Source organism: Xenopus laevis, chromosome 2L, assembly GCF_017654675.1.
Source record: "Xenopus laevis strain J_2021 chromosome 2L, Xenopus_laevis_v10.1, whole genome shotgun sequence".
Taxonomy (NCBI): domain Eukaryota; kingdom Metazoa; phylum Chordata; class Amphibia; order Anura; family Pipidae; genus Xenopus; species Xenopus laevis.
The window spans coordinates 159,676,502-159,691,310 of record NC_054373.1 but is presented as its reverse complement, the minus strand read 5'-3'; the positions used below and the strand labels follow the sequence as shown (position 1 = coordinate 159,691,310).

At 39.1% G+C, this 14,809-nt stretch overlaps 1 protein-coding gene across 2 annotated transcripts in view; it reads left to right on the top strand.

The window, feature by feature from the left end:
• The window catches only part of frem2.L (FRAS1 related extracellular matrix protein 2 L homeolog), a 133,712-nt gene that overhangs the window by 93,630 nt on the left and 25,273 nt on the right, over positions 1-14,809 (top strand). For both annotated transcript variants that reach the window (XM_018247633.2, XM_018247634.2), the window contains exons 7-16: positions 6,967-7,116; positions 7,807-8,016; positions 8,185-8,382; positions 8,990-9,154; positions 9,242-9,424; positions 10,277-10,407; positions 10,765-10,923; positions 11,371-11,674; positions 11,960-12,091; positions 13,007-13,338. In XM_018247633.2, the coding sequence (XP_018103122.1) occupies positions 6,967-7,116; positions 7,807-8,016; positions 8,185-8,382; positions 8,990-9,154; positions 9,242-9,424; positions 10,277-10,407; positions 10,765-10,923; positions 11,371-11,674; positions 11,960-12,091; positions 13,007-13,338 (1,964 nt within the window). The remainder of the gene's footprint in view (positions 1-6,966; positions 7,117-7,806; positions 8,017-8,184; positions 8,383-8,989; positions 9,155-9,241; positions 9,425-10,276; positions 10,408-10,764; positions 10,924-11,370; positions 11,675-11,959; positions 12,092-13,006; positions 13,339-14,809) is intronic.

Below are 14,809 nucleotides of genomic sequence, written 5' to 3'. Positions count from 1 at the left end.
ATGAGCAATCTTGTTCAACAAATCTGGATTTTCCAAGCAGGTGGCTTTGAATGTGCAAAGTACATGCTCTGGTTATCTTAAACATCATGTTATAACTTCTTAGAGTCACACCATTGATTGCCTTGAAGGGAAATCTACATTTGGTATCCTTATCTATATTGGTGCTGTGCAACTTTTTTATGTGGGTGAAATCTGGCCCGTAGGGTAAACATATGGATCTCTCAGCCGGAAAACTCTTAAGTGTGCATTTCCTTCCCGAAATCCACTCAGAGTGTGGGAATCTAGTCTTATCAATGCACACAAACACGGAGCAGAGAGGAGCAGAATATTCAACTAGCTAAAGAGAAACACAGGCTGAAAGCAGTGGAAACAGTGCTCTGTGAGCCCTGGCCCGTACTTACTAATAATTGTATGATTACTTCAGTACTGAAAACAAGCGTAGTCTGGGTTTATTAGCTGCCACTGCATCATTTTTGTTTTTGCTTCTGTGCCTCCATGTTTTTCCTGCTATGTCCCAGCATTCCTAGAGAAAGCACAAGGAATGTCCTGCACGTGCCCATAACCTCTATCACAATACATCCAAATATTGCATTAGGTTCACCTCATATATCCACATACTGCTTCACCATAAATGAGACCCAAAAAATGTTTTGCTCAGCTTGGTGCTAATTCCCTGAGGATTATTTTATATTACACATATAGCTAGAAATGACTCTAGAGCAAGAATGCAGAGCCAGCCAAGTAGAAGTGACACCCTACTTGTGCCCTAATTCTGGCCCTGAGTGTCGGTTGGTTCCTTGGTGCAAAGTTTGTTACAGGTCTAGTAGCCCATAGTAGTCAAAGCATGCAGCAGTTAATGGTCAATAATCTGATTGGTTAGAGGGTAGATGCTGATTGGTTAGTATCGGCCATAGTATTGGCCACATTTTAACATGTGTAAAAGCCCATTGTTCTGTGAATATATACATGGATACAGAGATATTCCTTGTACATCACATACCAGATGGTATCCGTTAGATTGCATGGGGTGATCCAGTGACCTAGAACTGCATAGACTGAACTTCCACTTATTGATCTGACCAGCCTGTGGGCTGAGAAGTTGGCATGTGGAATTTATTTGGATTTGTGTGCGGGAGGCCAGATTTTACATTTGACTTCATGTGGCCGCACCATAATCTCTGTGGAAGAAATTCATAGTAAATGCCATGATTGCCTCAATTACCGCAACCTTCTGTAGGAAGCAATATAAATCCAGTCAGAATCCAAAAATGTGGAATGCAAATTCCACCCTGCGATCACAAGCTCTTTCCCAACATGCCCCTATTTGTTGAGAATTTCAGGTGTCCAGACTGTAAAGCAAGTAAATCTGTCATTTGTGCAGAGTTTTAAGATATACGAGTATCCTCAAAGTCATGGTTAGACTTAGAGTTATTATCTGTCTAACTGGAGGTTCTAATATTACCCTCCATGAGATTTTTATGGTCCTCAGCTTTTTAAATTCTCCATAGACTTATTTGTATGACATCATAATTTTAATATAAATGTGTTTTATGTCAAATAATTGGCTAAAATGGATAAAGTTGGACGGCGCTTATAAATAGAAGCATTAGATACATTTTATGCTCACTTTATAAGCAAGACCTGCTGTACAGATAGATGGAATACATTTTCAATTCATCCTGGACAGGGCTATTTAAGTGGGCAATATACCGAGTAGAAGCTGAGTGCTTCCATATATTAGGATTCCTTTATTCAAGAGTTCCTTAATTGTATATCCAGTTAAGCATTTTACCATTTCTTATGATCATTTGGCCATTGGTGGCTCTGTTACATTGGAGTCTCTTGGGGGCCAAATTACCAAGCTCGAGTGAAGGATTCGAAGTAAAAAAACTTTAAATTTCGAAGTGTTTTTTGGGCTTCTTCGACCATCGAATGGGCTACTTCGACCTTCGACTACGACTTCGAATCGAAGGATTCAAACTAAAAATCATTTGACTATTCGATAGTCGAAGTACTGTCTCTGTAAGAAAAAACTTCGACCCCCTAGTTCGCCACCTAAAAGCTACCGAACTCAATGTTAGCCTATGGGGAAGGTCCCCATAGGCTTTCCTAAATTTTTTTGGTCGAAGGATAATCCTTCGATCGTTGGATTAAAATCCTTCGAATCGTTAGATTTGAAGGATTTAATCGTTCGATCGAAGGATTATTCCTTCAATCGTTCGATCGAACGATTTGCGCTAAAATCCTTCGACTTCGATATTCGAAGTCGAAGGATTTTAATTCCCAGGCGAATATCGAGGGTTAATTAACCCTCGATATTCGACCCTTGGTGAATCGGCCCCTTGGTGTTACTTCCCCCTCGTAGAGATAAAAGATAGACAAATAAACATTTTGTACAGTTTCTGATCAAAAGCTGATATATTGCCTGGTTTCATTGCAAAATCTTCTCTAATAACCCAGAATTTCCTAAATGGAAGTTACCCCCACTCTTACAGTAAGGTGATAAGAGCTTCCATGGGTTCTTTTATTTCTTTAACAATCTAAAGCTGATGGTTCCCCTGAAAGAAGCCCAGCCTGATGGGCAGTCGCAGACATGATTAGATTTTGGGGGTGGAGTAACTAAATATTTAGAACAATATAAGAATGGGTGTTTGTATGTGCAGGTATTTGTAATTTTGTCATGATCTCAGTGGGACCAGATTAAATTCTGGCTCACAATGGGGCACTGGAAGTTTGAAACTTTTGATAAAAAGTATACAAGGGCCATAGCCTATTTTATTCACAGAATATATTTCCGTATACATATTTGTGACATTCACATAAAGCTTAATGGATCAGAGCCATTTGAGAGCAACTGTGATAATGTCAGTAATGTCATCGTAATGCCGGGTGACTGCGAGCAAATGCGCCCATAGATGCACAATTCTTCCACCAACTGGAGAATGGGTCTGCAGGACTCGGATTAGTTAGATCTGGCTTTTTCAACACTACATTAAAAATAATCGCTTTTCCTTTGACTCCAAATGAAAAGGTTCCTTTGATTTATGTAACAGCTGGTAAGGCACTGTATTCCTCTGGCACAGCTGTTCATCCTGAAAACCATATATTACTCTTCTTTGTCTGTGACAGTGTTTCTTGCTGCAGGCTGAGGCCATTACCCTAAACTACAGTAGTTCTTCTCCTGTCAGAGCAAACCTAGTGATTTATCCAGACTTTGTTTTGGGGGCTAAAAGACTCCCACAGCTATTTGTTCATGTTTGTAGAATGAATTTAGCCTGTGCCATCCTGCCTCTAGGCCTTTCCTCCCTGAATGGTGACTACACATTCCACAACGGCTTGTAATAAAGGCTCAGACTCCATAAAAAGTAATTATCCTCTACATCTACACAAACCACAGTATATATATTCGGTATTCAGTAATGGCAGGCAATTAATTAACATGTTGTTTAGTACAGGTATGGGACCCTCCATCCGGAATCCATAAAGCTCCAAATTAAGGAATGGTCGTCTCCCATAGACTCCATTTTTTTCCAAATAATCCAATTTTTTAAAAACAAATTCCTTTTTCTCTGTAATAATATAATACAACAGTACATTGTACTTGATCCAAACTAAAATATAATTAATCCCTAATGGAAGCAAAACCAGCCTATTGGGTTTATTAAATGTTTACATGATTTCCTAGTAGACGTAAGGTATGAAGATCCAAATTACAGAAAGATCCATTAATCGGAAAACGCCAGGTCCTGAGCATTCTGGATAACAGGTCCCATACCTGTACCAAGAAATCCTTTATGTAATATAACACAACTAATTTTCTAAGGGCAATTTCTGTGGGTGACTAAAGGTGGCCATATCTTTCCCCGATATGCCATTAACAAGCATGGCTATATCGGGGGTAATCGGATTGTTCGGCCGTATGGCTGAACAATCCGATTACGATGTGCCATGGGCTCCGATGGGATCGGTCGGGTCAAAATCAAACCTGACCGATCAACCAAACGACCGATCTCCGCCGGACGAAAGATGTCAGCACACGCCACACACGATCCGAAAATCGTACGAATGCTCACCTTAATACATGCGTCACTTTGTTTTCCGAAGTTGCAAACGTTTCCTCTTGAGGCAACTTCAGATGACTTTGGGGAAAAAAAGCTCTGCATATATTTTACCACCAGCTATTCACTTTTATCGCCAGTGGGAAATCATTTTGGGGGGGATTAGTCCCCACAGAAGAGTAGACTAATCTCCTTATGTGTCATTGCCCTAAGCATAGAGTATATAATATATGTCTGGTTTTGAATGCATCGAGAAGTATACTGACTTGTCCAAGGCCACAAACATTAAATGGGTAGTTCTCCTTTAAGTTTTAATATGTTACAGAATGGCTAATTCTAAGCAATCTTTCACAATTGGTCATCATCGTCTTTCTATTCAGGCCCTCTATCCTATTTGTATTCGAGTCTCTTGTTCAAATGAATGAGTGGTTGCTAGGGGAATTTAGACCCTAGCAACCAGATTGCTGAAATTGTAATCTGAGAGCTTCTGAATAAAAAGCCAAATAATTTAAAAACACAAGAAATACAAAATTAAAACCAATTGCATATTGTCTCAGAATATCACTCTCTACATCATATTAAGGGGTAAATTTATCAAAGAGTGAAGTTCTGCCACAGTTAACTCAGAGGTGAACAACCCCTTTAAGCAAAAACCTTTTCAATTCAGAGTGATTTTGTTAAACTGGCGGTACTTTTAAAGATCTGCTGTGGTCGCTAAACAGGTGGAACTTTGCTCAATTTGGACACCTACATTTTTAGCCTAAATGGGCTGATCCAATTGTTAATCCCCCGTGCCAACAATCAGATTGTAAAGGAGGCCAATGCAGGCTCAACAGAAGACAACAGGGTCAATGCACAGATGCAGTCCTCGCCCAATAGGATTTCCAAACTTTACCGTGGAGTAAATTCAAATATTTGCAGAAAATGTGCAATAAATATGCATTAAAATAGTTTCTACAACATAAATACGAAAAAAAAAAAATGTACCCATAGGTATTCACATGAATATACTTTGTACTCCCAATTTGACATGAAAATATATTTGATAATTCAAGGAATGTCTATGATTTAGCTGACTCAGGAGTTTTTTTAAGACTGTTAAGATAATATAGTTATATACAGCCAGACCAAAAGTTCAAAATGCTGATAAAGAAGGAATAAGAGATTTACTGTGCTAAAAAAAACCTGAGTTTAAGTAAGGTTGGCTGGAAATCTGAAAGCACAAATAAAAAAGAGTCTGCCAGAAAATGAATTGTGGGGTGGGATGCGTTAATATTACTTGCCAAAAGCCGGGAGAGGGTTAGAGGAAACAATACACAAGACAGGGGTATATACACTTAAATAACTACCAGCAAAAAAGAAGAATGAAAAAGGTAAATATAAGAACGATGGGGATGACACTTAAGCTGGCCATAGACACAAAGATCTGATCATACAAATCAATACAATATTTTCAGACCATGTGTGGGGAGTCCCGACATTTTTCGTCCGGCAGAGATCAGTCGTTTGGTCGATCGGACAGTTTAAAAGATTAAAAGATCGGCTGCGGATAATATCTCTGCGTGTATTGCCGATCGTACGATTTTCAGTGGGAAACTGTCACCAACTTTTGTCGGACATAACTTTCATACGATTGCTGTCAGGGGCAAAACATCGGCTGATCTGTTCTTTTCTACTTTATTTGATCTGAATGGTTAGTGGCAGGTCGGGAGATGGGAAAGTCCGATCGTACGATTCGTACAATCGGATCTTTGCGTCTGTGGCCAGCTTTAATCAGAAACCAAGTACAGCTTTACTGGAAATACCCAACAATAGCTAAATCAGATAATGAAATCTAGCCCTTTCCATTGATTCACTATACTACATTATGGGTGGACAGATCACAATAAAATGTTGACGTCATCAAAAGAGGTCAATATATATATATATATATATATATATATATATTGGATGAATGTGCATTCATTTTTCTTTGCAGCAAAGGACATTAATAAACATTTCTTGTAAAAATAAAAATGAAATATAAACCTTAATCTCCAGCTACCTTGTGCAATGCACTTACATGTCCATGGGTACATGCCTTGAGGCCCCGGTGGTTGATATATTTTCCCTGCCAGTGCATTATACTTATATGACCAGGCAGCTTGTCTTGTTACCTTTCTGTGGCCCCTAGAATGTACTTTCTAGTGTTGGCACCCACAAGTATTTTGGCTGTCTCAACCTTACTCCAACTTAGCTGAAAGCTATGGTTTGAAAATGCTGTTTTGTCAGCACCATCCTTATGTGGGAGCCATGGAATATTCTGAATTACAGAAGCACCTCATTTGGCTTCTATCTCCACATAACACATTTGTGCTTTTGTCCTTCTGGCTTTGGGATCTCCAACCTGCAGTAAGTACAAACTTCTTCAGCCTCAGCCAAGATACTGAGGGCATCCCTGGTCCAGCTCCCTATGTGTTTGTCTCAGAGTGCTTTAGTTGGCATAATGATAGACATCCCAATGCATTTGTCTGTCTCTACAAGTATCAGCATGCATACTCACAGAAACTAAGGACTCAGCCCCAATGTGTTTTATTTAAGTACTTAAACACACTGTGTTAAGTTTAGTACTTGCAAGCACATAGCATCATTGGTTTCCACCCTATTCACTTAGCATTAATATTTTTTTATGTATAATACACCTTGCCCCTCCCCTGGTCACCCACTATCAGATAATGGTTGATAAAGAATTGGATGGATTGATAAAGCCGATAGTATTGTTATAGCAATAGGAGTCATAAGTCATTCCATGTTTATTGTCAATATGATGTTGGGGTGCAATAACAAGTATGCTACAAGTCTTCAAGTTCATAGCAAATGTATGAATATAAGTCTAATGCTGCAATTTCTTATTTTTTTGTTTTTACAGAACCTGCCTTCTATTTTGGAGATGTGGAATACTATGTTGATGAAAGTGCAGGTTTTATTGAGGTTCGGGTGTGGAGAACTGGCACAGATCTGTCTAAAACGGCAACTGTTACAGTGCGGTCCCAGAAAACGGAGCCTGTGTCAGCTGTTGGTAAGCGACCAAGTTAAGACAACAGGAATCATTTACCCAACACAAGTGCTAGGGTCCTTAGTGCTCATTTGCCCAGCAGTTGCTCCTTGGGCATTCTTTCATTTGCACTCCACACAAAGGTCGGAACACTCCAACCCCCCTGCTGATTTGTAAAGATCTAAACCCAAGTGCATATGCGGGGTAATTAAATACGCCAACTTTCCCTTAAATTATTAAAAGGCAATTCCCCAATGGCTCACCAAATGGATAGTTTGGTTCGGGTCATCGTGCCTGAACCGAACGAATGGCACGCACTAAACGGGGCAAGCAGCGGTAAAATTCAAATAGCTTTTATTTACACAAACATATTTTGTCCTAACGCGTTTTGGTCAGTGTTGATGCATTTTTTAATTTGCCCCTTATTCTGGATTAAAAAAATGAATGACTTGTAAATAAGGGAGTGTTTAGGGGACGGCACGGGGGGAGCGTAGATGCCTATGCCAACCTACCCCTCATGAATATAGTGCTGCCAAATGCAGGCAGTGCTGTATTTATTATTAAAGCACAGGTTCTTGTACTCCATTCTGGAGCATGTGGGTGCTTATGGCAAGGAGAGGGTACAAAAGTGCCTGGCTAAATTCATACAGTAATTTTTGTTACCATATCGTTATAGAACACAAACTAACATTATCTCATTCCTTCCCTATTTAGCTGGAACTGACTATGTTGGTATTAGTCGAAATCTGGATTTTGCACCAGGTGTGAACATGCAGACTTTCAGTGTAATCATTCTGGATGATCTTGGAAAGCCGGTGCTGGAGGGAATAGAGAAGTTTGAGCTGGTGCTCCAGATGCCAATGAATGCCGTCCTGGGAGAGCCCAGCAAAGCTACAGTATTTATCAATGACACTGTTTCTGACTGTAAGAATCCTTTTTTATCTATTGTTTATTAAATACAGACAAAGTCCATTTAAAATATGAAGAATTTTAGCCAGAATCAGCCCAATTAGCCAGAATTTCTCTGACACACCATAGACCGAAATTTTCTATCAATTATATTCTCATCAATTTTACTTTACGTGCTTTCAGTGCCAAAGGTACAATTCAGAGAGCCAGTGTACACGGGAAATGAAAATGATGGGCAAATTGAAACAAAAGTTTACAGGAGTGGAGATGTCAGCTACAAGTCTACGGTGCGCTGCTACACAAGGCAGGGATCTGCACAAGTCATGATGGATTTTGAAGAACGTCCAAACACTGATGATTCCATCATAACCTTCTTACCTGGTAAATCATTGTCTTGTGTGTATGATCTTTTTGTTTGGGTCGGACAGATGACACCATTGTGTTCCAGCACTTGGTGTACAAGTAAAAGCCAAAGAGAATTTGTTGAGGTTGATATATTGTCAGATTTTACTAAGCCCTACTTTACCCAACCAGACTTGGTGGGAATCTTATAAACATAGTCACTATGATAATTCTGACTTTAGGGAAATAGTATGTTTAAAATACTTCTATAGTACTCTGTATAGTACTCTATAGTACCATGTCATCTGTGACATCACAGCAGTAATTGTTTTGATTGGCTGGTGTGCTGGCTGCCCTGTTTGAATCTAATTTCCATGAAAAGGCCCAGTCTGTATTTTCATGACAATGGTCAAATGGTACCGTATGTGCTAAATTCCTCATTGAATTCACCCATTAACTCTGCAACCAAGGGCATTATTGAAATACCATTCTGCAACAGTATGGGCACTTTGCCAGTGAATACAAAGAAGACCAATTGCAATGGCATGCATCGTATTTGGTCTAATCAATCTAAATATATATCGTCAGTGGATGCTCAGTCTTTGCATTTAAAGTGCTTCCTTCCCTTTGTATATTCGGCTTCCAGGCGAGACGGAGCGTATCTGCATTGTTGTGCTGATGGATGATACAATTCATGAGGAAGATGAAGAGCTGCGCCTTGTTCTGGGCACTGCAAGAAGCGAGTCACCATTTGGAGCTTCCATTGGAGAACTGAATGAAACACTGATAAAGATTAAAGATGACGCAGATAGTAAGTTGACTCTATAAATTGGACTTTATGTGGCAGGATGACAGTAGTTTTATTTCCGTATTAAATGCCGCTTTTTTTCCTTTCCAGAGGCAATAATCAAATTTGGAGACACCAAATTCAGCGTCAATGAGCCAAAGGAACCGGGACAGATAGTGGTTGTAAAAATTCCTGTGGTTCGCCTGGGAGACACATCAAAGGTTTCTATTGTGCGAGTGCACACAAAGGATGGTTCTGCAACTTCTGGAGAGGATTATAACCCTGTGTCAGAAGGTATAATGGCTTTCACTGCCAAAAGCTGAACTTTCCTCACCTGTAGAGTATTCAGTCTACGTATTTATAAAGCATCAATATATTGTAACTTGAATACAACTCCCAGTATCCCAACAGCATGTCACCATTATTATATATATATATACTATTCACTTTGTGAAGCCAGTAAGTTATTGTTTTATATATTTACAAAACAATGATGGATATCACTTGGGACTGTTGCACCACCATACACGTACCAATAAGTATTACTGGTAACCTGTAGGGCCACTTTTAATGGCAGGCAACACTGTTTTGCTTTAAGTTGATGATAGACTTGCTTTAAGATTATTTTATTCTAGGGGCATCCCACTCGCACACTTCTAGGTTGGTCGTCTTCATGCCAAGATTCAGCTGGGCAGTTTGGCAGATTTTAACATTACTGCCTGCTGATCTGGTTATATAATATTATTACATTCCCATTTAAAGTGTCAACATATTCCAACACACACACTGTACATAAGAGTTCATACCAATAGACATAAAGATAAAATGAAGCAGTAGGTAGTAAAGGCCCTGGCCACTAGGGCTTGCAATCTAAAGAACTGGCACCTCCAGAGATCAGTACTGGCAGACCATTTAGTCCTCTCTGATCAGAGACTGTGTTCCAGATGGACTGGACATTTGTCAATGCTCCTTTGTTGTATAGTGCATGTGAAGAAGAGCCACCTCAATTGGCCTAAATAAACAGGTCTACTTCATTTACAAATGGTTCCACGGTGGTCAGTTGGATGGGTTAAAAAAAAACAACAATACTACCCTAACAGAGAAGTAACTAAGGAGCCATATCTAAGTGATGCTTTATTTTTGCAGAAATTGAGTTTAAGGAGGGAGAAACACAGCATGTTGTGGAGGTTGAAATTCTTTACGATGGCGCAAGAGAAATGAGGGAAGCTTTCACTATTCACCTAAAGCCCGATGAGAACATGGTGGCAGAAACTCAGGTAACCTAGAAGCGTGTGTTTGCATTCTAAACCTGCTACTTGATCCATCACACCATGTTAGTGAATAAGCAATGACTATTTATGATATGCTATTTCCTTTTTTGTGTTCCATGTCACACAAGGTGCTGATTATAAGCCATACAGCTGAGCCACTTTCCCGCCATATGGCATAATTCATCATCGTAACTAATATGGCACTGTCATAAATACATGTGCGTTGTCAGTTTTTTCCATCTATTTATGGCAGGCACATGTACAAGACCTGCCACAAACAGGATGATGGGTTATCAGTATCAGTAGTAGTGCTACCGTGAATTATATTTGCTAATCAGGCTCTCATTTTTTAAACGTTTACAGATGACCAAGGCCATTGTCTATATCGAGGAGATGAACAGCATGGCTGATGTAACTTTCCCATCAGTGCCCCAAGTCTACTCCCTTCTGATATATGATGACACTTCAAGAGCTAAAGAAAACCCTAATCCAGTTGCTGGTTATCCCGTTGTCTGCATTACAGTGAGTACTGACGTGGTATCCAAAATCGGACCTGATACACTTGCACAGTTTCAGTTTACAAGCAATATCCCTTTACCTTTTATGCATTACATATTATACTCGATTGTGCTGTTTCTAAAAGTGCCCCATACATCTCTAAACACATTGCCAAAAATATAAAGAAAAAAGGAAACTGCATTGAGTCTTGCTTCAAATTTACTGTTGACCATTTAGGGTATTTTACTGGGGTGTGGGAGCCTATTGTCATGGTTATTTTGTTCTGTGTTCATCTAAACTTGAGATAAGTGTCAGCCTAGAACCAACCTATACAAATCAGATCTAGCTGTAGATACCCGATGAAATAGAATGCCCATGACTCTAAAGCCAACTGTGATAGGAACAGTCATAGCAATGTATGAATGAAACACACCTCTATAAAAAATTAACAACGTTTTACTTGTTTTTCAGGCTTGCAACCCCAAATACTCCGATTATGACAAAACTGGTTCCATATGTACAAGTGAAAATATAAACAATACCCTGACACGATACCGCTGGCTTGTTAGTGCACCCACCGGGTTGGATGGAGTAACCAGTCCCATGAGAGAGGTGGACTTCGATACGTTCTTTACTTCGTCCAAAATGATCACACTGGACTCCATATATTTTCAAGCCGGCACTCGGGTACAGTGCGCTGCTCGGGCAGTAAACTCAGATGGGGATGATGGTTTGGAGTTAATGAGCCCAATCGTGACAATAAGTTTAGAAGAAGGTAAGTATCAGTGTTTCTCTGAATAGCAACAGACTTTCCCCCATATGTAATATACGGCACTAAGTTTGCCCAGGAGCACCCATGGCAATCAATAAGATGCTGGTTGGTAGCTATGGGTTACTGCCCCAGGGCAAACTTAGTGTCTTTTATTACATGACCCCATTGGTGTAGTAAATCAGTTTGTTAGAAAATGAGGGTACCTACCATCTCATATCTGAATTATCAAGAGGAAAGTTTGTGTTATTGAAACTGGTCAAGATAATACATTTTGTTTTATTCTTGTAGGCCTTTGTCAGCCTCGAGTGCCTGGTGTTGTCGGAGCTGAGCCTTTCTCTGCCAAGTTGAGATACACTGGGTCTGAAGATTCGGATCATCAAAATCTCATTAAAGTGACTGTCACGCTCCCTCATATTGATGGTAATAATCAGCTTTCTTGCTAAACTTTCAACTGGAATATGCTCAATAGAGTATGGTAAATCTACCTCAGTACATTGGATGTAAAGCAAGTAATGTGAAATGACTACTTGATAATATATCACATGCTGCATATATATATATATATACAGTGGTACAGGTATGGGACCTATTATCCAAAATGTTCAGACACTGGGGTTTTCTGGATAAGGGATTTTTACGTAATTAGGATCACCATTCTTTAAAGGAGAAGGAAAGCTACAGAGACAGTTTATTGCCAATACATTAGCCACAATAGTGCAAGCTATAACACTGTATTTATTCTGTAGAATGCTTTACCATACCTGAGTAAAAAGCTCTAGAAGCTCTCTCAGTTTGTTTAGGATAGGAGCTGCCATATTAGCCTGCTGTGACATCACTTCCTGTCTGAGTCTCTCTCTGCTCACTTATAGCTCTGGGCTCAGATTACAGCAGGGAGGGGAGGGGGAGAGGAGTAAATTAAGCATGCTCATGCTGTGCCCTGGAGGTTTAAGCTGATACAGAAGCCCATGTGTACTTAATAGAAGGAGAGAAATTTGGTGTTTCTTTTGACAGAGGACCCAGAGCAGCATTACTTTGAGGGTTTATTGGTATATTTTACTTAGTTTTAACCATTCCTACTCCTTTAAATCTACTAAAATAATTTAAACATAGAATAAATCCAATAGGATTGTTTTGCCTCCAGTAAGGATGAAATAAATCTTAGCTGGGCTCAAATATAAGGTGCTGATTTATTATTACAGAATAAAAGGAAATGCATAAAAACATTTAACTGTTTGAATGAAATGGGCTGTATGGGAGATTGCTTTCCTGTAATTCAGAGCTTTCTTTATAACTGACCCCATACCTGTACTTGACTTATGAGAGTCTCTTTCCTAGGTATGCTACCTGTTGTTTCAACCAGGGAATTGTCCAACTTTGAGCTTACCCTCAGCCCCGATGGAACAAGGGTTGGAAACCACAAATGCTCAAACCTCCTGGATTTTAGCGAAGTGAGAACTCGTCATGGGTTTTTGACCGATGCAACCAAGAATCCAGATGTGATAGGAGAGACCTCTCCTTACCAGTATAGCTCACAGCTCAGAGGAGCCAGTACTCTGCGATTTTACAAGAATCTTAACCTAGAGGCTTGCTTGTGGGAATTCACCAGCTACTATGACATGTCTGAGCTTCTTACTGAATGCGGTGGCACCATTGGCACAGATGGACAGGTAATTTGTTTATTATTAATAATATATATATATCTTCTCTGGGTGCATTATCTTGTTTTTAATTGCACTGTTTTCTTTGTTGGTAGTTATTCCTTGTGTATAGGAGAAATTATTCGAAATAATTAGGGGCAGATTTATCAAGTGTCAAATTTAGAGTTCATGGGAGTTTGTAAAAACTCCCAGAAACTCCCACGAACTCGAAATTCAAAGAAAAAAAACGACCAATCGAAATTTATCAAAAAGTTTTAATTTTTCAATATCGGGTGAATAGGATCGACCCGCAAACTCCAATCGAATTCGAATCTAATTTGATTCGCGTTTTTTCTCCGGAAAGAAACACGATTTTCAGGAAGGCTGCACACAATTCCAAATTGATCCCTGGACGTCCCCCATAGGCTAAAACAGCAATTCGGCAGGTTTAAGGTGGCGAATAGTTGAATTTGAATTCCTAAAAGGCCAGTACATGATAAATTTCGAAAATCGAATTAGAATTTTTTTTAAAACTCGAATCGAATTTGAACTATTCCCTAGTCGAATTTCACTTAAAATAACTTGAAAATTCTAATTTGAAAATGACCCCATACCTGTACTTTACTTATGAGAGTCTCTGTCTTAGGTATGCTACCTGTTGTTCCAACCAGGGTAGTTATTTGAAATACTTAGGGGCCAGTACATGATAAATTTCGAAAATCAAATTCTAATTTTTTTAAAAACACGAATCTAATTTTAACTTTTCTCTAGTCGAATTTCACTTAAAATTATACTCAGAAATTGGAATTAAAAACTGACCTCATACCTGTACTTGACTTATTAGAGTCTCTTTCCTAGGTATGCTACCTGTTGTTTCAACCAGGGTAGTTATTTGAAATACTTAGGGGCCAGTACATGATAAATTTCGAAAACCAAATTAGAATTTTTTAAAAACTTGAATTGAAATTTTAACTATTCCCTAGTCAAATTTCACTTAAAAAAACTCGAAAATTGGAATTTTCACTTGATAAATCTGCCCCATAGAGCAGCAGAATCATTTGAAAGCCCATAGTTGCATGAGGATTTTGTGCTGAAAAAATTATAAAATGCAGCATATATATTGGGGGTAAAGAATTTTAAATACAGTTACAGGGGTGGATCTAAATGTTGCTTCCCTTCTTCATTATGTATTCCTGCAGTTTAGAATATAACTGCTAAACTGAATGATATGAACACTGCCCTGCATCAACAGTGACTCTTTTTTCACCTTTGATTCAGTTGTACATTAACCTCCACGTCCCAGTATTTTTATTGCCTTTCTAAAAACTCACCTTTGAATGACAGTTTAAGTAGTATTTTAGTTTTTTTATTTACCCTGGTTTGCTCCTGTTCATTCTTGTATAGCTATGCTAGTCGCACTGCTAAATAGATTTCTACAGAATCTAACAGTGACAAGTCTGATGCAAGTCCAGTAGCTTTAGACTTATCTATTTGCCCAAAC